Raw genomic sequence first — 20,242 nt, forward strand, 5'->3', positions numbered from 1 at the left:
CAGTTACACAGAATTTCTTGTCCAGGCAAAGTAATGTCTTTGAACATGAGGATGACTGTCCTACGCAAACTATCAACTCAACTGAGCCAATCAACTTAATCATTTCTTGACTGCGTTTACGTCATAGGCTCATATATTACGTCATACACGATTATGTCAACTACAACAGCGCACAGCGACCACGCCGAGAGATTAATACATGTTCTGATCACATACGAAATCTCTAAAAAGTTTAAAATGTAATGTAACCCAATTCACTTCGATTCAGTGGGGTTTTATTTATCAATGTTGCCCTATGGTGGCAAGAACTGAGAGAGCCATGAATCGAAGCGTGGAGCCGGTGGTCATCATCAGTCTGCACTCCGCACACTCACTTCTAGACTTTTGATAGAGTTAGTTAGTATAACTCTATTCATATAGCTAATGGGGATACTAATATTGACAAATCAAAGCATATATTTTTTCATACCAGTGTTGTCAAACAAACGATAATATTTGGCTTGACAATGACAATGGTGTAAGATATATGGTCTTTTTTTTTACATTTTGCAATCATTTATTTATTAGTCTTCCTAGGCAGAAGGGTTGTCTATCTCCAATTATGTATATAAATAAGCAAACATAATTGTCAAGAGGTTTTGTGCATGTTTCGGCTAGCAGAGGGGTCCGCTCGCTCTAGTGGTTGCTTCTCACGCTCTCGTAGTAGTAGTTCTCGCGCGCTAGGCTAGCCTGCAGACAGACTAAATCAGTTGAGACGGGACCGAGCGTCAGATATAGACACCAAGGGAAAGAGGAGACGGAGAGAGGTTGAGAACCGTACTTGTCAAGTCCTGGACTGACCGTGGGACCGGAACGTCCATGGCGCTGCACATGAGCTCTTCACAAGCATTCAGAGGATTGGGGAAAGTGGCGTAGGTGTCGCTTAGTTAGCTAATAGCTAACTATCCTCAATTCATGAAAATACTGGCTCAGAAAGTTGTAACTTGTAAAGTGTTCAATTAATACACAACACACAAGAAACCCGTGTCTTATAGTGCAGTTGCTAGCTATCTGACAAGCTAAAGCTAGCTAGCTAATGAAGGATTTCGAGGAGGTGTCAACCTAAGCAAACTCACCAGAAAGCCAGGTCACATAGGAAGAAAGCATGGAACGGGGGGAGACGAAAAATAATCCTGAATCATCACCAGACACAGGTGACTTTCTGTCAAAATGCATAGGTAGCTTAATAATTATGTAGACGAAAAACGTGCTTACTCTGCTAGTCAAACTCAAATCAGCAAATTATTTCCCACAATTTCTCAGAAAATGTGGAGCATTTAGAGGATCGTGCTTTGGCGCCCTCATGTGGCAATCAAAGGGACAGCACAGGGGATGCGGCTTGGAAGTCCACGTCCTCATGCCATGACATCAACATGATGGATCAGAAGCTCAGACCCATTGAACAGCAACTCCAGTACCTGCTGAATAAAGCGGATGAGTTTCAGGCACATCTTTTATACAGGTAACGTTAGAGTCAGTTAGGAAAGTTGTTAATGTAGTCTAAGATAATGATAGGTAAAGGTTAGGTGAGTCAATGATTAGTGCACCTAAACTATACAATTGCATCTAGTGGTGTTTCAAGTTATTATTTATTATTTATCAAAAGGATTAAAGTAATACATAATGAATCCCTGTCCTGTGACATAACCATGTGTGTGTGTTGTCTGCAGACGTGACAATCTGCAAAAGGAAAACTTTGCTCGTGTGGTGCCTACTTTCCTGCGGACCTGTCAGCCCTACTTCACTTACCTGGAGTCGACCGCTCGCAGCTCCCTGCCCCAGCGCACGCCTCTGCCCGTGTACATCCGCTCACGAGTAAGAGCCTTCGAAACACAATCCTACTCACCTGAATCCGGGTAGGACAAAACTGTCCTCTTTATTGACAAGTGTTGCTGAATCGCCTCTCTATCCTCAATTCATGTACCTTGGTTGGAAAGTGAGGTAGCGGCAGTGATCCCTTCCCTTTGCACTGTTTATTGATATTAAATGTATTCTACACTTCACACAAACATAAATGTCTCTGTGAATCAACTCTGGTCAAGAATAAAGGCTTATGAGAGGTTTGAGAAATAATAGAGAAAAATCAAGAGATGCTGTAAACTGAGAGTGGTGTGTATTGAGTAATTGTGTGTATTTGTCTGTCTGTCTGTCTGTATTTATGTGTTTGTCCATCTCTCCAGTTGTTAGACTTCTCCCAGCAGCTGTGTGCGAGGCTGGAGCAGCTGGTCTTGACCTCACGCCTCCTTTGACTTTTCTCTCTGGAGGAGGCTGAGCCGGCCAGGTGCTGTGCTTACCAGAAGAGGCTGGTGGGAGGAGCTATAGGACGGCCTCATTGTAATGTCTGGAGTAGAGTAAATGGAATGGAGTCAAACATGTGGTTTTCATATGTTTGATGTGTGTGATACCATTTAATTTATTCCATTCCAGCCATTACAATGAGCCCGTCCTCATAGCACCTCCCACCAGCCTCCTCTGGCTGCTTACACCATAACATCTGAAGGCAGTGAGCCACTAAACACACACATAGGCACATACAGACGCATAGCGCCGATGTCGGGTGAAAACCTCATCTCCAAAACAGACACTTTTCAGGAAATTGAAAAAAAAACTCCCATATTAGACTATTTTTAACGAACTTACAATTTCGAAATTTCAGAAGCTATTTTGAATATATTTTCTTGGTCCTAGAGTTATGAAATGTTCAGAGTACACTGAGGAAACTTAGTGCTTTCAACACAACATTTGAGTTACAAGGTTTTCATCAGACAGCGACGATATGTACCAACACTACTTGAATACCTGTATTTAGATCCACAAATGGAACATTCTGGAGTATGAGGCAAATATTTTAGAGGACAGCTGCTTGGACTTGTCAATCCTTATTCTCATTCGTCTGACATTCATTCCACAATCCTTCATCCAGCCATTTATGTATCTATCATTCTCCCCCTCTCTCCATTCTAGTATCTCCCATTTCTACATAGGCAAGTGTCAGATAGACAGTGTGAGGCTGTCCATATACCGGTACTGTTGTCCAGCTCCGTACCTGGCTGGGGTCGACACTGGCCTGTACAACGCATGCGCTGGAATGTGGAGAGACTCCAGAGAGAGCCTACAGCAGGAAACTGATGGCGAGATGGAGGGAGAGACAGTGGAGGACAAGCCAGTGGCAGGGGAAAGAGAGCCACCAAGACAGAGTAGTGAGTGAGAGCGAGAGAGAGGGAGGTAGAGAAAGGGTTAAAGTAAGGCATAACATGTCAATAAACAATAATTGTAGTACAATATTAGTGCCAAGAATACTTTGGGACTCTTTTGAACTGAGATGTTGGATGACAATGTACATTTTGGAATTCAGGCCTAAGAACAGTTGATCAGATGGCATCTCACTGCCTGTGTCTGTGTCTGTATTTGTGTGTGACTGTGTGTGTTTCTCGAGCAGCTTCTTCCTGTGCTACGAGGACGTCCCTGAGGAGCCTGCTGAGGGGGCGATGGAGAGGGTAAAGGGGAGACGGTTGCTATAGGCAACGTGGTCAGGATGTGGTCAATCGGTCAGTGGGTCCAAACGCGGCGGAACCCGTGACAGACGACATCTACGAATGGTACAAAGTCACACTCAGATCGCTACACAACACTCTTTCATCTTTGACTTGTTTAAATAAGATTTTCTACTTAAGACTAAGTACCTTACAAGTACCATGTTAATATAGCTCACACTGTGTGTGCCTGGTGCGTGTGTGTTTGTGCGTCTCTGTGTGTGTGTGTGTGTTCCAGGGTGCTGTGCTGGGTTCCACAGGCTCAGTACCACAGGCTTTTGTGTCTGGGAGGAGAGGAGCCCACTGCCTGCAGTGCTACTGACTGTCTACTGGGGCGTTGTTCTCTCAACAGAGCCCAGTGGAAAGCCCCAGTCCTGAAACAACATAAGAGACAAACCACTGTTCTAGTACTATCTTTGACCATAACATGTTCCCGTTGATTATAGGATTTAACATGACTTATTGTTAGTTTTACATTGTGTTATGTTCGGCTAATGTTTTCAAATCTAAGTAACTATTGGGAAGGACATTAAGGACTGAACATAAATAAATAAATAAATACATATTTTCTAGCTGTTATACTGGTCTCCTGGTGATACCAAATATGGATGACTCTACATCCATCCAAGGGTCTTCTTGGGTCGATTGTTACCTTGATGAGCAGGTAAGTTTGCCATTAATTATACAATAGCTCTCATGTGTATAAGCATCTATTTTGATGTTCTCCTTTAGTTTTTAATACATTTTGGACCGACCACATCCATGATAAATCTGTGATATCCTGAACAAAATGACATTGTCAAGGCCATAAAATAAAATGTCCTGTGTGATACCACTGCTAATATTAAACTCCTACTGTGCGTACAGATGTTGAAGGTGAAGGGTCGCCAGAGACTCCATGAGATCGAGCAGGAAATTCATAGAGAGCTGAGCGTGACACTAAGCCAATGTCACCAGTCCCCAGGAGAGGTATACTCATACTTTTCCATTCCCTAAACTATGGTACACCATTGCTACCATCCACATAGACTGTTTATTTACCTGTTATTGCACCTTAAGTTCACAAAGGAACAGTATGAACTAATGTCTTCCTCTCTTCCGTCTGAAGGTAGCCATGGAGGGGCAGCAGCTCCTGACTGACAAGGCCAAGCCATGGGTTACTTCCCATGAGCATCTTGGTTCTGCAGCTCTGATGAGTGGCGACACAGCAGGTATGCTCTCAGAGAAACAGGCCCAACCTGAGATCAGGTCAGATGAGATGCTCCAGGTGGAGTTCCTCAGCCAGACCCAGGTGGAGATTCCACAGGAGGTCAGGGAGGTCATGGACAGCCTGCTGGACAAGGTGGCGGATGGAGAAGCCCAGGAGAAGAAGGCTGAGGTCTTCAAGGCAAACCTGATCCCCTATCCCTCCTCATCCTCAGCAGTCAATGTCATGAAGGTCCTGGAGAGCCAGGTAGACAAGGTAAGACTGGATCCTTTATTTGTGCATTTTTGTTGTATACTACACTCTTAGAAAAAAAGGGTTCCAAAGGGGTTCTTCGGCTGTCCTCATAGGAGAACCCTTTTTGGTTCCACGTAGAACCCTTTTTGGTTCCAGGTAGAAATAACACTTTTGGGTTTGATGTAGAACCCTCTGTAGAAAGGGTTCTACATCGAACCCAAAAGGTATTCTACCTGGAACCAAAAGGGGTTCTACCTGCAACCAAAAATGATTCTTCAAAGGGGTTCTCCTATGGGGACAGCTGAAGAACCCTTTCAAGTTCTAGATAGCACCTTTTTTCTCAGTGTAGTACTATACCTGTACATGTAATAAGAAATACACTACAAGACATGTGATAGGCAGTAAAGACACCAGAGGTGTACATAGAACTAACATTACAATGCCTTTCTTTCTCTATCACGTGAAGGAGAAGAAGGTTGAGGTCCTTGACCTTAGCACCTGTCCCATACTCCAAACGGCCCTTACAGACATTGAGACCACAATGAAGACTGCATACAAGACCATGCCAAAGCAGATTGTGGTACTTGGTTCTACCATTAAGCATATCATCACCCAGGTGCTTCTTCAAGTAGATCCCCAAGCCTTTCAGGAGGGAGTCTATTTGGAGACACCTGTTATCATCAACAACACCAAAGCTCTTCTGTGGTCTATTCCCTGGGTTCAAGTAACTGAGGATGAGGAGATGTCTAACACTCAGCAGTCCATTGATGCTTATGAGGTGGCCAAGGCTGTTATCAACAACCTGGAGGAGGTTCTAGGCCCAAAACCTGTGCTGGCGAGAGCACTGGGAATCAGGTCACACATCTTGACAAGGTACATTGTTCATCTCGTAGGTCTATGCATTTCGAAGACAGTGCCTGATGTAAATGCTGCCAATGAAGAGGAGAGACATATTAGTCAGGATATGGTGAACATCTGTCCTCTACCTGCTAGATTGATCATTAGCGGAGAACTGTTCAATGACTTCGTAGTGAAGTTTATTCTAAAACTTCATCCAATGAACGGACCACGGTACTAAACAGCTTGACCAACAGGCTCTGCTCTTACTGGTTGTTAAAATGGCCTCAGTAGCTTTTAACATCTTGAGGAAGATTCCAGGTATTTCTGTGGATGAAAAGCTGTGCCCCCCTTCTGCAACATGAGGCAGACAGTGTTGCACATGCAGAGTGCCATGATACATCAGTTTGGCACAACAATCAAGATAAAAAAACTGGTTGCCATGAAGGACCCGGTGATCATCTCCACCATCCCCAGTGCTATCTGTGAGGGGGATCCTAATGGTGTACAAGGGCATTAGTGACACCTATCCGCTTCAAGTCCTCGGCCCACAGCGTCCAATTGCTAGGAGCTGCGAAGAGGCAATGGAGAGCAAGCTCTTTGCAGTAGCCCTACCCGAGGACCTTAGGAAGACCATCTACAATCACTACGGGTCCCAGGTCGGGAAACTGGCACTGTTCCAGAAGGCTTTCCCTTTGAATGACCACATCAAGTTGGACTACATCCACCGTGTTTCTCTGCCTCGTTCTCCAACAGAGATGTAGTCTGGATCGACCCCAAATACTTTGTCGGGGACGACGATGAGGAGGTTGTAACATCAAGCAACACAGTCCCCGTTAATCCTCTTGCTCTCGGCGTCAGTCAGGCTGCCTTTTGAAGCAGTTCCCACAGACTGATGTTTTCGAGTCAACCACAAAGGACTGTGGAAAGCCTGTGCAAGACCAGGCTCAGAAGGAGGCAGAGAGGAACAAACCAAAGGTGACAAACCTTGATATTGTTCCTGTTAGTCTTGTCAGGAAAGTCTTTGACTCTGTCTTCCCAGATTCATGCACAATCAAGCAGCAGTACGGTTCATGGGAAGACGTCCCACTTTGCAATGATATGGTAGAGCACATAGATATCCAGGTTCAGAAAAGAGGCACTGAAATACCAAAACCAAAGACTGTTCTTATGCACTCTGAAGAAGCTCAACGATGAGCCAGACAAGATGGCCACATTCTTAGAAGACGTCTCACTCTCTATCAGGAGCAACTACTTCAGGACTTTCCGTGAGTGGCCATTGGTTAAAGCCCAGCTATACCCAGACATACGGTCTCTGCTGGTCTGCGATATCATGGTCCGAGAGATCATGGCTCAACTGAGGCCTACCTTGACCTTCGCCAAGGACACCAACAAGGGTGATGACCGGCCATACTGCATCAACATCCCGGTCAAGAGAGAGACCAGCTGTCCAGATAATACAGGTAGAACACTGTTACTGTTGGTGTGCTACATTCAGAATCAGGCCTAGTCTCTTGTAAATTACTTGTATTCCACAATGTTCTTTCATTCACAATTTCACAACAATATCCGATGTAGAGTAAACAGCTACATGTAACAGTCAGCTAACCAGTTGGACAATAACAACTTGAACTCTTCACTTCCGTTCAAATGTCCTATCTTGTCCTATCACCATTTTCCCTAGACAAGACCAAGCTGGAGCTTTGCATTGAGAAAGCCAGTGCTGACAGAATGAAGAAACTCCTCCTTGAGAAGGTAAGCTACACTGTATTCTGTGTTGTCTCATTGATAATTTCAGTCAATTTGAATGTTGTCTGTCCTGTACTGAGCTGCAGCTTCAGCTTTGCCAGGTTGCTGATGCTGATGGCTTCCTGCGGTTTGTTTCCACCACAGGAGGCTGCTGTGGGGGAGGGCGGCTAATAACAATATCTGGAATGGAGTCACTGGAATGGTATCAAACACATGGAAACCATGTGTTTGATGTGTTCGATACCATTCCATTGATTCCGTTCAGCCATTACTATGAGCCCGTCCTCCCCAATTAAGGTGCCTGTAGTTTCGACTCACCAACTCTGTTTGTTCACAGGAACCCGAACCCTTCTGGATGAAGGGATGGATGGCAATGATGGAGGAGGAAAGTAATAAAAAGGAGAAGGAGAAGTGTTGCGGCTGGTTCTGGGGTTTGTTTGGCCGTAAGAAAAAAACAGCGAAGGAATTGTGGATGAGGGTTTGTCGCAGGCGCGGATACTAGAAATGACATCCACACAAACCGAATGTATGGACGCACACACATTTACACGGAGACAGATATAACAACGAAGCCTACCGCAGATCCCAAACAGACAACATGTAATAGCATGTCTTATTTTCCATTTTGGGCTACAGGATGTGTATTTACAGCTTACCAGAGGCTATAGTTTATTTTTATGTCTTTTGTATGACTTTTATATTCTAAAGACATGACTTTTGTGACTTTTCTTACTTTTACATGATATAAACAAATAAACCAATAAACCATTTTATTGTTCTATGGTGTAGCCTGAAAATCTGTGTTTTAATATGTGGTTTTTGATTAGATAAACACATTTATTTTGCTGAAAATACATTATGTTTTGAATTTTGGGCTTTTGCGATAATGTAGACAGTAGACTATTCAAATTAATTGGTTAATTAACAACAATTAACATTTGGTGAATAAATACGCTTTAAATAAAAACGCTTCCATGAAGTCTAGTTATCTAAAAACTGATCATTTACAAGAATAAATGGTACAAAGAGTAGAATATGAAATGCTGTAGCTGCTAGATCTAGTTGGACCCCTGGACATTTCTAACACTTCTTGACAATCTTGCTCAGAAACGCAGCAAGACCATAGCTGTAATGTAAGGCATGCGTTTGGAAAGGAGAGCTCACCTCTACATAGTCTACATGATATGACCAAGATGTACCATAGTGGGGCAGCATGTGATTATAACTTTGCAGCCAAAGTGCATAAGTGATGATGATGGAACTCTGTCAATCATAACCATGCTAACCATGCTTTTCTTATTATTTATTTTAAAACAATATAACACTTTGTACAAACATATTACTTGTAAATTATACTGCATATCTGTTATGTAGTCTATAAAAACGTATCAGGTCTGAGGTTTTTAGGAGTACATTCATGATGTGATTCCAAGGAATGAAGGAATTATTAACCTGGACCAGGTCTTTGTAAGTCCAGGTACCAGTCTAGCTAACATTCCACCCCTTGCCACTCCTGTCAAAGGCATGGTACCCAGGCTAGGTCTTTGTACCTTCTTACATATAAATACAATTACAATAAAATTCAAATAACATACAGTATTACATATAAGACTAACATTCTTGTACTTTGCACATTGACATTCTTAAGTCTCCAAATAAGGAACAAACTGTAAAACAACACAGGTACAGGAGGGTTGTAGTGTGGAAGTAAAAATTGGTTTCATTTAGGAGATAAAAACAACGCAAATTAATTGTATATTCTTTTTGTATCGTTGAAAGAGTTTTATTTGCCTACTGTGACCTACGGTTTGTACATAGTCAGCGTATGTCCTCTGTAGAGAATCTAGATGTACTGTATGCTGTACAGCCAGTCAATGCAATTTCAGCTTCCAGCTTTCATACATTGCACACTCCTCTGTGTAGAAAGCTGGTACCCACAAAGATTAACTCAGGTCTGATGTTTTTCTTAGTCCACTGAAAACCCCTTATTCGAAAGAGCTTGCTAGTTATACCCTTCTCCCTACAAAGTGCACTACTTTTAACCAGAGCCCTATGTGGGCTATATAGGGAATTGGGTGCCATTTGAGAGACAGTCCCAGTGTTCCCCAGTCACACGTAGCGTCCACTGGACTTGATCTGCGGACACAGCCAGGCCTCCAGGTCCTCTATCTTCATGGACTCTTTCCGACTGGTCAGACTGGCGGCGCGTGTGATCTTGGTCAGCGTCTCCTCGTAGGGCGGCGGCAGGTAGACCATGACGAACACACTGTCCGACATGTCAGAGCTGGTGCTGGTGTGGCGTTCGCGTTGGCCGGTGAGCGAGGGGAGAGGAACTCAGCGCTGCTCTCGGCGTCCTGGAGGTCCAGGGCGATGATTTGGGCCAGGCTGAGCTTGGGAGAGGAGCACCTCCAGTAGGCCAGGAGTACCAGGAGGCCCAGAATGAGGAGGGAGGCGACGGGGAGGACCACATAGAGGAGCAGCTCTGACCTCCTCCTGGTTGAGGTTCAGCTCATTCCAGTTGTAGCCCTGGTGGTTTTGGAGGGGAAAGGGTTAATAAACCACATCATTCAAAGGAAAGAAAAAAGATTCCCATAAAATACATTCAGGACTATGTTAAAGATATGAAATCTGAAAATCAGTAATGGGTTTTGCCTCAAAACGGCAATGTTCCACTGGATCAGTGTTGATCCTCTTCCATCTTCTCAAAACTGAACATACATGGTTGTGAAATCAAGATATCCTACAGAGGCTCAATAGAGCTTATGCCATTTGATATTGCCTGAGTGTTCTATTCCCCTGTTGACACAATCAGTGTCCCAAATTCACCCGACCAATCGGTTTCAGTGTTCAGATAATGCTGATCCTCATCTGGATGACTGACTAAAGACCCGTCAACATCACTCCGCTCTGCTGAAAGTCCCGAAAAGCTTTCCTTTGCCATTTCCCTGACATGAACTGCACTCACAAGCTCTCATCATAGTGGTGATATCCAAGACTATTCCAAGAGGCTAAGGCACTCAACTAACAACAACAAGAGTGTGTAGCCTGCAGAAGTCTGTGTAGCCACAGGCTGGCCGAAGTGCCTTGGACAGCGCTCCTCCAGTGAGGAAAAATTAAAGACAATATAAAATAAAAAATAATACACTTAAAAAAGTAGTGTTCAGAATAATTTTCGGTCTGTTCTTTAGATTGTTAAGCCAGTATGCCACCTACCTCCTCCCAGGTGTAAAGCAAAAAAGTCAACTCAAAACTGCTGCAGCTCTCCAGGACTCAGGTTGCCTACCTCCTGGGCCTACCAAAAAGTTACATCTCTGGGTCTCACAGTAGTCTACATGTAAAGACTACTGCTGAATCAGACTCACTCAGTAACAACAAGCTGATGATCCCTTACCTGTAACTGTCTCTCTACCGTGGGGGAGAAGGTGACCCAGTCACCCAATCGATGGACCCTCTGCCGGCTGGCCCAAACTTTATCCAGCTGCTGTCCAGTAGCGTTCGCATGCTGCCGTGGTGTCGTTTGTAGGCAAACGGCTAAACTGAGTAGCAGAACTCGAGACAAACACGTCCGACTACTAAGCGCTTATCCAGAGCGACTCCAGAGCTGACGATGCAAGCGCCATGCTCTACCAACTGAGCTACAGGGGACACTTACTTGCATCCAGTCATTCGCCATCGTTTTCTAGCAGGCTTTGTGTGGTCGTGTTCCAGTGATGAAGCCGTTCTAGACCAGACCAACTAGACTGGACACATGCGATTGCCCGGCGAGTCCTCACAATGGTCTTCTCCACAAATTTAGGCAGGTAGATTGTCGAGTCATCCAAATTTCGCGCAAATATGCGCTCTGTCCAAAAACTCACCACTATATTCTCTGAGATAAATTAACTTTTAAAAACAATTCTCAGTCAATGGTCAAAGATAATCCCATTGTTGTGTCGCCTCAACGCACCACTGCCCAAAGAAGCTGGTGATCCCAAAATGTTTGTCTAGTTTCAACAAAAGGTTCGTTCAACAAATACAAAATGTTCCCGGGTGTGTCTTTAAAATATCAGCAGGGTAAAAGCCTAAAACAAAACTGTTTGATTCAGTTCTATATCGTGGAGCTCCGCCCCATAGGGGAGCTATGCTCCTAGTGGTTTACCCTCTGCCCTACGGCAGAAACAGCCTGAAGCAAAAATTATGTACACACCTGCAGCCAATGGGAGCACAGGTGCCCCTATATACAGGGACCCGTTCCCTCAATCTGCCTCCCATTATCTTCGGTTCGGCTGTACTGGTACGTCATACTTAGACTTGCTGATATATGAAGAAGATGGACAGTAAACATAGGGCACAACTACAACATTTATTTACTGTATATCTGCATGTATTTCAAAATGTAGGCAAAGTATTTACTTTAAAAAAAAACAGAGCCATATTGACACAAAAAGAATTAACAGCAGAAAGCAGCATTTTAAGGACACCCAGCAGGCCTACCATTACATTGTAATTGCATTGCTTTGCAAATAGTAAGAACCTTCCTCATCACAAACCTGATGGTGCAGTACTTGATCCACATGGATCCACTTGCTGTCCCTCTGGCTGTTCATCTCTCTGTCCCTGTATGCTTTCTTCTTCATGCTTCTCACCCTCTTCTTCATTCTCCTCGCCCTCTTCTTCATTCTCCTCACCCTCTTCTTCATCCTCCTCACCCTCTTCTTCATCCTCCTCACCCTCTGGAATTTCCCTCTCTTTGTCAGACCCCTCACTTTCATCACATGCTGGCTCTCCCTCTTCCTCAACTTTCTCAAAACCTCGATTTGTTTCTCTCACTTTTTTGTTTGCTGGGGCAAAAAATGACTTTATGTCCCTTCCTCGTTTCATGATAACTATTAGAAGAAGAAAAAACATAGGGGCATGCATTACATTTTGTTACCTAACCATCCCTCCCTACTTAACACTGGCAGATAACCTGTTGATTACTTTACTAAAAATGTATTTGTTATCGCGATGCAACAGCCAAGACGGATGAAGTTACGTGGTTAACATCACAACATTGTGTAGACCCTAGCAAGGATAGCCTACTAACATTTGGATATTTGCTTCTGCTTGATGAGTTTGCTTAGATATGATTACATTTCTAAACAAATCGAGACCAGACATTTAAAAAACTTGATTTGATTTATGTGTGAGGAACAAAAGGAACATGTAGGCTATGTGCAAGAACAACAAGTCACTTATGATATTAAATCGTTTTGCTTACCTTCGACTCTGCAAATCGTAGCTCCTCTGCGCAAATAGTAGTTGCTGAGCTCTCATTCACCGAAGCAGCACCACACGTGGCAGGCAGGCAGATGGCAGGATACAGTTTTTGGGTGCGCCACTCTAATTTACCCGTGTAGAGCGTTGCCGTGTAGAGCGTTGCATTAGTTCCGCTTTTGGCGCTCGCGTGTAAAATAGTTATAAATTCATAATTTTTATTTGGTCAGCACGGGGGGCCACAGGGGTGGCCAGGGACATTTCCAGGGCCTCCCCCGGCCTCCCGTGTAAAACCGCCACTGTCCAGAGCGACTTACAGTTAGTGAGTGCATACATTTTTCATACTGGCCCCCCCCGTATGGAAACGAACCCACAACCCTGGCGATGCAAGCGCCATGCTCTACCAACTGAGCTACAGGGGACACTTACTTGCATCGAGTCATTCGCCATCGTTTTTTCTAGCAGGCTTTGTGTGGTCGTGTTTCAGTGATGAAGCCGTTCTAGACCAGACCAACTAGACTGGACACATGCGATTGTCCGGCGAGTCCTCACAATGGTCTTCTCCACAAATTTAGGCAGGTAGATTGTCAAGTCATCCAAATTTCGCGCAAATATGCGCTCTGTCCAAAACTCACCACTATATTCTCTGAGATAAATTAACTTTTAAAAACAATTCCTCAGTCAATGGTCAAAGATAATCCCATTGTTGTGTCGCCTCAACGCACCACTGCCCAAAGAAGCTGGTGATCCCAAAATGTTTGTCTAGTTTCAACAAAAGGTTCGTTCAACAAATACAAAATGTTCCCGGGTGTGTCTTTAAAATATCAGCAGGGTAAAAGCCTAAAACAAAACTGTTTGATTCAGTTCTATATCGTGGAGCTCCGCCCCATAGGGGAGCTATGCTCCTAGTGGTTTATCCTCTGCCCTACGGCAGAAACAGCCTGAAGCAAAAATTATGTACACACCTGCAGCCAATGGGAGCACAGGTGCCCCTATACAGGGACCCGTTCCCTCAATCTGCCTCCCATTATCTTCGGTTCGGCTGTACTGAGTACGTCATACTTAGACTTGCTGATATATGAAGAAGATGGACAGTAAACATAGGGCACAACTACAACATTTATTTACTGTATATCTGCATGTATTTCAAAAATGTAGGCAAAGTATTTACTTAAAAAAAAAACAGAGCCATATTGACACAAAAAGAATTAACAGCAGAAAGCAGCATTTTAAGGACACCCAGCAGGCCTACCATTACATTGTAATTGCATTGCTTTGCAAATAGTAAGAACCTTCCTCATCACAAACCTGATGGTGCAGTACTTGATCCACATGGATCCACTTGCTGTCCCTCTGGCTGTTCATCTCTCTGTCCCTGTATGCTTTCTTCTTCATGCTTCTCACCCTCTTCTTCATTCTCCTCGCCCTCTTCTTCATTCTCCTCACCCTCTTCTTCATCCTCCTCACCCTCTTCTTCATCCTCCTCACCCTCTGGAATTTCCCTCTCTTGTCAGACCCCTCACTTTCATCACATGCTGGCTCTCCCTCTTCCTCAACTTTCTCAAACCTCGATTTGTTTCTCTCACTTTTTTGTTTGCTGGGGCAAAAAATGACTTTATGTCCCTTCCTCGTTTCATGATAACTATTAGAAGAAGAAAAAACATAGGGGCATGCATTACATTTGTTACCTAACCATCCCTCCCTACTTAACACTGGCAGATAACCTGTTGATTACTTTACTAAAAATGTATTTGTTATCGCGATGCAACAGCCAAGACGGATGAAGTTACGTGGTTAACATCACAACATTGTGTAGACCTAGCAAGGATAGCCTACTAACATTTGGATATTTGCTTCTGCTTCGATGAGTTTGCTTAGATATGATTACATTTCCTAAACAAATCGAGACCAGACATTTAAAAACTTGATTTGATTTATGTGTGAGGAACAAAAGGAACATGTAGGCTATGTGCAAGAACAACAAGTCACTTATGATATTAAATCGTTTTTGGCTTACCTTCGACTCCTGCAAATCTCGTAGCTCCTCTCTCGCAAATAGTAGTTGCTGAGCTCTCATTCACCGAAGCAAGCACCACACGTGGCAGGCAGGCAGATGGCAGGATACAGTTTTGGGTGCGCCACTCTAATTTACCCGTGTAGAACGTTGCCGTGTAGAGCGTTGCATTAGTTCCGCTTTTTGGCGCTCGCGTGTAAAATAGTTATAAATTCATAATTTTTATTTGGTCAGCACGGGGGGCCACAGGGGTGGCCAGGGACATTTCCAGGGGTCCCCGGCCTCCGTGTAAAAACCGCCACTGTCCAGAGCGACTTACAGTTAGTGAGTGCATACATTTTTTTCATACTGGCCCCCCCCGTGGGAAACGAACCCACAACCCTGGCTGATGCAAGCGCCATGCTCTACCAACTGAGCTACAGGGGACACTTACTTGCATCGAGTCATTCGCCATCGTTTTCTAGCAGGCTTTGTGTGGTCGTGTTTCAGTGATGAAGCCGTTTCTAGACCAGACCAACTAGACTGGACACATGCGATTGTCCGGCGAGTCCTCACAATGGTCTTCTCCACAAATTTAGGCAGGTAGATTGTCAAGTCATCCAAATTTCGCGCAAATATGCGCTCTGTCCAAAAACTCACCACTATATTCTCTGAGATAAATTAACTTTTAAAAACAATTCTCAGTCAATGGTCAAAGATAATCCCATTGTTGTGTCGCCCAACGCACCACTGCCCAAAAGAAGCTGGTGATCCCAAAATGTTTGTCTAGTTTCAACAAAAGGTTCGTTCAACAAATACAAAATGTTCCCGGGTTGTGTCTTTTAAAATATCAGCAGGGTAAAAGCCTAAAACAAAACTGTTTGATTCAAGTTCTATATCGTGGAGCTCCGCCCCCATAGGGGAGCTATGCTCCTAGTGGTTTACCCTCTGCCCCTACGGCAGAAACAGCCTGAAGCAAAAATTATGTACACACCTGCAGCCAATGGGAGCACAGGTGCCCCTATATACAGGGACCCGTTCCCCTCCAATCTGCCTCCATTATCTTCGGTTCGGCTGTACTGGTACGTCATACTTAGACTTGCTGATATATGAAGAAGATGGACAGTAAACATAGGGCACAACTACAACATTTATTTACTGTATATCTGCATGTATTTCAAAATGTAGGCAAAGTTATTTACTTTAAAAAAAAAAAAAACAGAGCCATATTGACACAAAAAGAATTAACAGCAGAACAGCATTTTAAGGACACCCAGCAGGCCTACCATTACATTGTAATTGCATTGCTTTGCAAATAGTAAGAACCCTTCCTCATCACAAACCTGATGGTGTAGTACTTGATCCACATGGATCCACTTGCTGTCCCTCTGGCTGACCATCTCTGTCCCTGTATGCTTTCTTCTTCATGCTTCTCACCCTCTTCTTCATTCTCCTCTGCCCTCTTCTTCATTCTCCTCACCCTCTTCTTCATCCTCCTCACCCTCTTCTTCATCCTCCTCTCACCCTCTGAATTTCCCTCTCTTTGTCAGGACCCCTCACTTTCATCACATGCTGGCTCTCCCTCTTCCTCAACTTTCTCAAACCTCGATTTGTTTCTCTCACTTTTTTGTTTGCTGGGGCAAAAATGACTTTATCGTCCCTTCCTCGTTTCATGATAACTATTAGAAGAAGAAAAAACATAGGGGCATGCATTACATTTTGTTACCTAACCATCCCTCCCTACCTAACACTGGCAGATAACCTGTTGATTACTTTACTAAAAATGTATTTGTTATCGCGATGCAACAGCCAAGACGGATGAAGTCGTGGTTAACATCACAACATTGTGTAGACCTAGCAAGGATAGCCTACTAACATTTGGATATTTGCTTCTGCTTTAAGTGAGTTTGGTTAGATATGATTACATTTCTAAACAAATCGAGACCAGACATTAAAAACTTGATTTGATTTATGTGTGAGGAACAAAAGGAACATGTAGGCTATGTGGACAAGAACAACAAGTCACTTATGATATTAAATCGTTTTGCTTACCTTGACTCCTCAAATCATCGTAGCTCCTCTCGCCAGAAATAGTAGTTGCTGAGCTCTCATTCACCGGGAGGCAGCACCACACGTGGCAGGCAGGCAGATGGCAGGATACAGTTTTTGGGAGTGCGCCACTCTAATTTACCCGTGTAGAACGTTGCCGTGTAGAGCGTTGCATTAGTTTCCGCTTTTGTAGCTGCGTGTAAAGTAGTTATAAATTCATAATTTTTGATTTGTCAGCACGGGGCCACAGGGGTGGCAGGACATTTCCAGAGGCCTCCCCAGGCCTCCGTGTAAAACCCGCCACTGTCCAGATGCCACTTACAGTTAGTGAGTGCCATACATTTTCATACTGGCCCCGTGGAAACGAACCCACAACCCTGGCGATGCAAGCGCCATGCTCTACCAACTGAGCTACAGGGGAGACTTACTTGCATCGCAGTCATTCGCTCATCGTTTTTCTAGCAGGCTTTGTGTGGTCGCTGTTTCAGTGATGAAGCCGTTCTAGACCAGACCAACTAGACTGGACACATGCGATTGTCCGCGAGTCCTCACAATGGTCTTCTCCACAAATTTAGGCAGGTAGATTGTCAAGTCGTCCAAATTTTCTGCGCAAATATGCGCTCTGTCCAAAACTCACCACTATATTCTCTGAGATAAATTAACTTTTAAAAACAATTCTCAGTCAATGGTCAAAGATAATCCCATTGTTGTGTCGCCTCAACGCACCACTGCCCAAAGAAGCTGGTGATCCCAAAATGTTTGTCTAGTTTCAACAAAAGGTTCGTTCAACAAATACAAAATGTTCCCGGGTGTGTCTTTAAAATATCAGCAGGGTAAAAGCCTAAAACAAAACTGTTTGATTCAGTTCTATATCGTGGAGCTCCGCCCCATAGGGGAGCTATGCTCCTAGTGGTTTACCCTCTGCCCTACGGCAGAAACAGCCTGAAGCAAAAATTATGTACACACCTGCAGCCAATGGGGGAGCACAGGTGCCCCTATATACAGGGGACCCGTTCCCTCAATCTGCCCTCCCATTATCTTCGGTTCGGCTGTACTGGTACGTCATACTTAGACTTGCTGATATATGAAGAAGATGGACAGTAAACATAGGGCACAACTACAACATTTATTTACTGTATATCTGCATGTATTTCAAAATGTAGGCAAAGTATTTACTTTAAAAAAAAAACAGAGCCATATTGACACAAAAAAGAATTAACAGCAGAAAGCAGCATTTTAAGGACACCCAGCAGGCCTACCATTACATTGTAATTGCATTGCTTTGCAAATAGTAAGAACCTTCCTCATCACAAACCTGATGGTGCAGTACTTGATCCACATGGATCCACTTGCTGTCCCTCTGGCTGTTCATCTCTCTGTCCCTGTATGCTTTCTTCTTCATGCTTCTCACCCTCTTCTTCATTCTCCTCGCCCTCTTCTTCATTCTCCTCACCCTCTTCTTCATCCTCCTCACCCTCTTCTTCATCCCTCCTCACCCTCTGGAATTTCCCTCTCTTTGTCAGACCCCTCACTTTCATCACATGCTGGCTCTCCCTCTTCCTCAACTTTCTCAAAACCTCGATTTGTTTCTCTCACTTTTTTGTTTGCTGGGGCAAAAAATGACTTTATGTCCCTTCCTCGTTTCATGATAACTATTAGAAGAAGAAAAAACATAGGGGCATGCATTACATTTTTGTTACCTAACCATCCCTCCCTACTTAACACTGGCAGATAACCTGTTGATTACTTTACTAAAAATGTATTTGTTATCGCGATGCAACAGCCAAGACGGATGAAGTTACGTGGTTAACATCACAACATTGTGTAGACCCTAGCAAGGATAGCCTACTAACATTTGGATATTTGCTTCTGCTTCGATGAGTTTGCTTAGATATGATTACATTTCTAAACAAATCGAGACCAGACATTTAAAAACTTGATTTGATTTATGTGTGAGGAACAAAAGGAACATGTAGGCTATGTGCAAGAACAACAAGTCACTTATGATATTAAATCGTTTTGCTTACCTTCGACTCCTGCAAATCGTAGCTCCTCTCGCAAATAGTAGTTGCTGAGCTCTCATTCACCGAAGCAGCACCACACGTGGCAGGCAGGCAGATGGCAGGATACAGTTTTTGGGTGCGCCACTCTAATTTACCCGTGTAGAACGTTGCCGTGTAGAGCGTTGCATTAGTTCCGCTTTTGGCGCTCGCGTGTAAAATAGTTATAAATTCATAATTTTTTATTTGGTCAGCACGGGGGGGCCACAGGGGTGGCCAGGGACATTTCCAGGGCCTCCCCCGGCCTCCGTGTAAAACCGCCACTGTCCAGAGCGACTTACAGTTAGTGAGTGCATACATTTTTCATACTGGCCCCCCGTGGGAAACGAACCCACAACCCTGGCGATGCAAGCGCCATGCTCTACCAACTGAGCTACAGGGGACACTTACTTGCATCGAGTCATTCGCCATCGTTTTTCTAGCAGGCTTTGTGTGGTCGTGTTTCAGTGATGAAGCCGTTCTAGACCAGACCAACTAGACTGGACACATGCGATTGTCCGGCGAGTCCTCACAATGGTCTCTCCACAAATTTAGGCAGGTAGATTGTCAAGTCATCCAAATTTCGCGCAAATATGCGCTCTGTCCAAAAACTCACCACTATATTCTCTGAGATAAATTAACTTTTAAAAACAATTCTCAGTCAATGGTCAAAGTTAATCCCATTGTTGTGTCGCCTCAATGCACCACTGCCCAAAGAAGCTGGTGATCCCAAAATGTTTGTCTAGTTTCAACAAAAGGTTCGTTCAACAAATACAAATGTTCCCCGGGTGTGTCTTTAAAATATCAGCAGGGTAAAAGCCTAAAACAAAACTGTTTGATTCAGTTCTATATCGTGGAGCTCCGCCCCATAGGGGAGCTATGCTCCTAGTGGTTTACCCTCTGCCCTACGGCAGAAACAGCCTGAAGCAAAAATTATGCACACACCTGCAGCCAATGGGAGCACAGGTGCCCCTATATACAGGGACCCGTTCCCTCAATCTGCCTCCCATTATCTTCAGCGACTGGACTAGAATTGAAGAAGCCATAGAAGACTCAGGAAGATCTCGTCGTTGATATCCAGCCATCAACGTCTTCCAGCATGAGCGCACCAGGAATTTCCCACCCCCAAAAGCCCTTTTTGGGGCTCTGTCGATGCACTGACATGGCAGCTACGGACCCCCACGACCTTTGTTTCGTGTGCTTGGGACCGCAGCATGCTAAGGACGGTCTCGACAACCCTCCTAACTGCGCCTCCTGCGCCCCTCCTTCCTATGAAGGAGAGGAAGCAGCGTTGGCGTTCTTTAAAGAGCACGTCCCTCTAGAGGAT

General features: G+C 44.2%; 2 protein-coding genes across 2 annotated transcripts; both read left to right on the plus strand.

Annotated features, from left to right (window-relative positions):
- The first annotated feature begins 1,356 nt into the window (after positions 1 to 1,356).
- Positions 1,357 to 2,288, plus strand: LOC123481286 (UPF0575 protein C19orf67 homolog). Its single transcript, XM_045219534.1, has 3 exons — positions 1,357 to 1,501; positions 1,710 to 1,854; positions 2,220 to 2,288. The coding sequence occupies exons 1-3, from the start codon at positions 1,413 to 1,415 to the stop codon at positions 2,286 to 2,288; spliced, it is 303 nt and encodes a 100-aa protein (XP_045075469.1). The 5' UTR covers positions 1,357 to 1,412.
- Positions 2,289 to 4,151: 1,863 nt separating this feature from the next.
- LOC123488743 lies at positions 4,152 to 6,614 on the plus strand. The gene is made up of 5 exons (XM_045219535.1): positions 4,152 to 4,236; positions 4,440 to 4,541; positions 4,681 to 5,034; positions 5,480 to 6,084; positions 6,419 to 6,614. Exons 1-5 carry the CDS (start codon positions 4,177 to 4,179, stop codon positions 6,612 to 6,614), a joined length of 1,317 nt encoding a protein of 438 aa, XP_045075470.1. The 5' UTR covers positions 4,152 to 4,176.
- Positions 6,615 to 20,242: the final 13,628 nt, after the last annotated feature.

The sequence above is a fragment of the Coregonus clupeaformis genome, unplaced genomic scaffold (genome assembly GCF_020615455.1).
Source record: "Coregonus clupeaformis isolate EN_2021a unplaced genomic scaffold, ASM2061545v1 scaf2445, whole genome shotgun sequence".
Taxonomy (NCBI): Eukaryota; Metazoa; Chordata; class Actinopteri; order Salmoniformes; family Salmonidae; genus Coregonus; species Coregonus clupeaformis.

Bases quoted from the DNA above. Each gene is read 5' to 3' on its own strand.
- LOC123488743 (XM_045219535.1), top strand. From the start codon at position 4,177: ATGGATGACTCTACATCCATCCAAGGGTCTTCTTGGGTCGATTGTTAC. The intron at 4,237-4,439 runs GTAAGTTTGCCA...CTGTGCGTACAG, and splicing joins ATTGTTACCTTGATGAGCAG to ATGTTGAAGGTGAAGGGTCG. The intron at 4,542-4,680 runs GTATACTCATAC...TTCCGTCTGAAG, and splicing joins GTCACCAGTCCCCAGGAGAG to GTAGCCATGGAGGGGCAGCA.
- LOC123481286 (XM_045219534.1), top strand. From the start codon at position 1,413: ATGATGGATCAGAAGCTCAGACCCATTGAACAGCAACTCCAGTACCTG. The intron at 1,502-1,709 runs GTAACGTTAGAG...TGTTGTCTGCAG, and splicing joins CAGGCACATCTTTTATACAG to ACGTGACAATCTGCAAAAGG. The intron at 1,855-2,219 runs GTAAGAGCCTTC...CCATCTCTCCAG, and splicing joins CCGTGTACATCCGCTCACGA to TTGTTAGACTTCTCCCAGCA.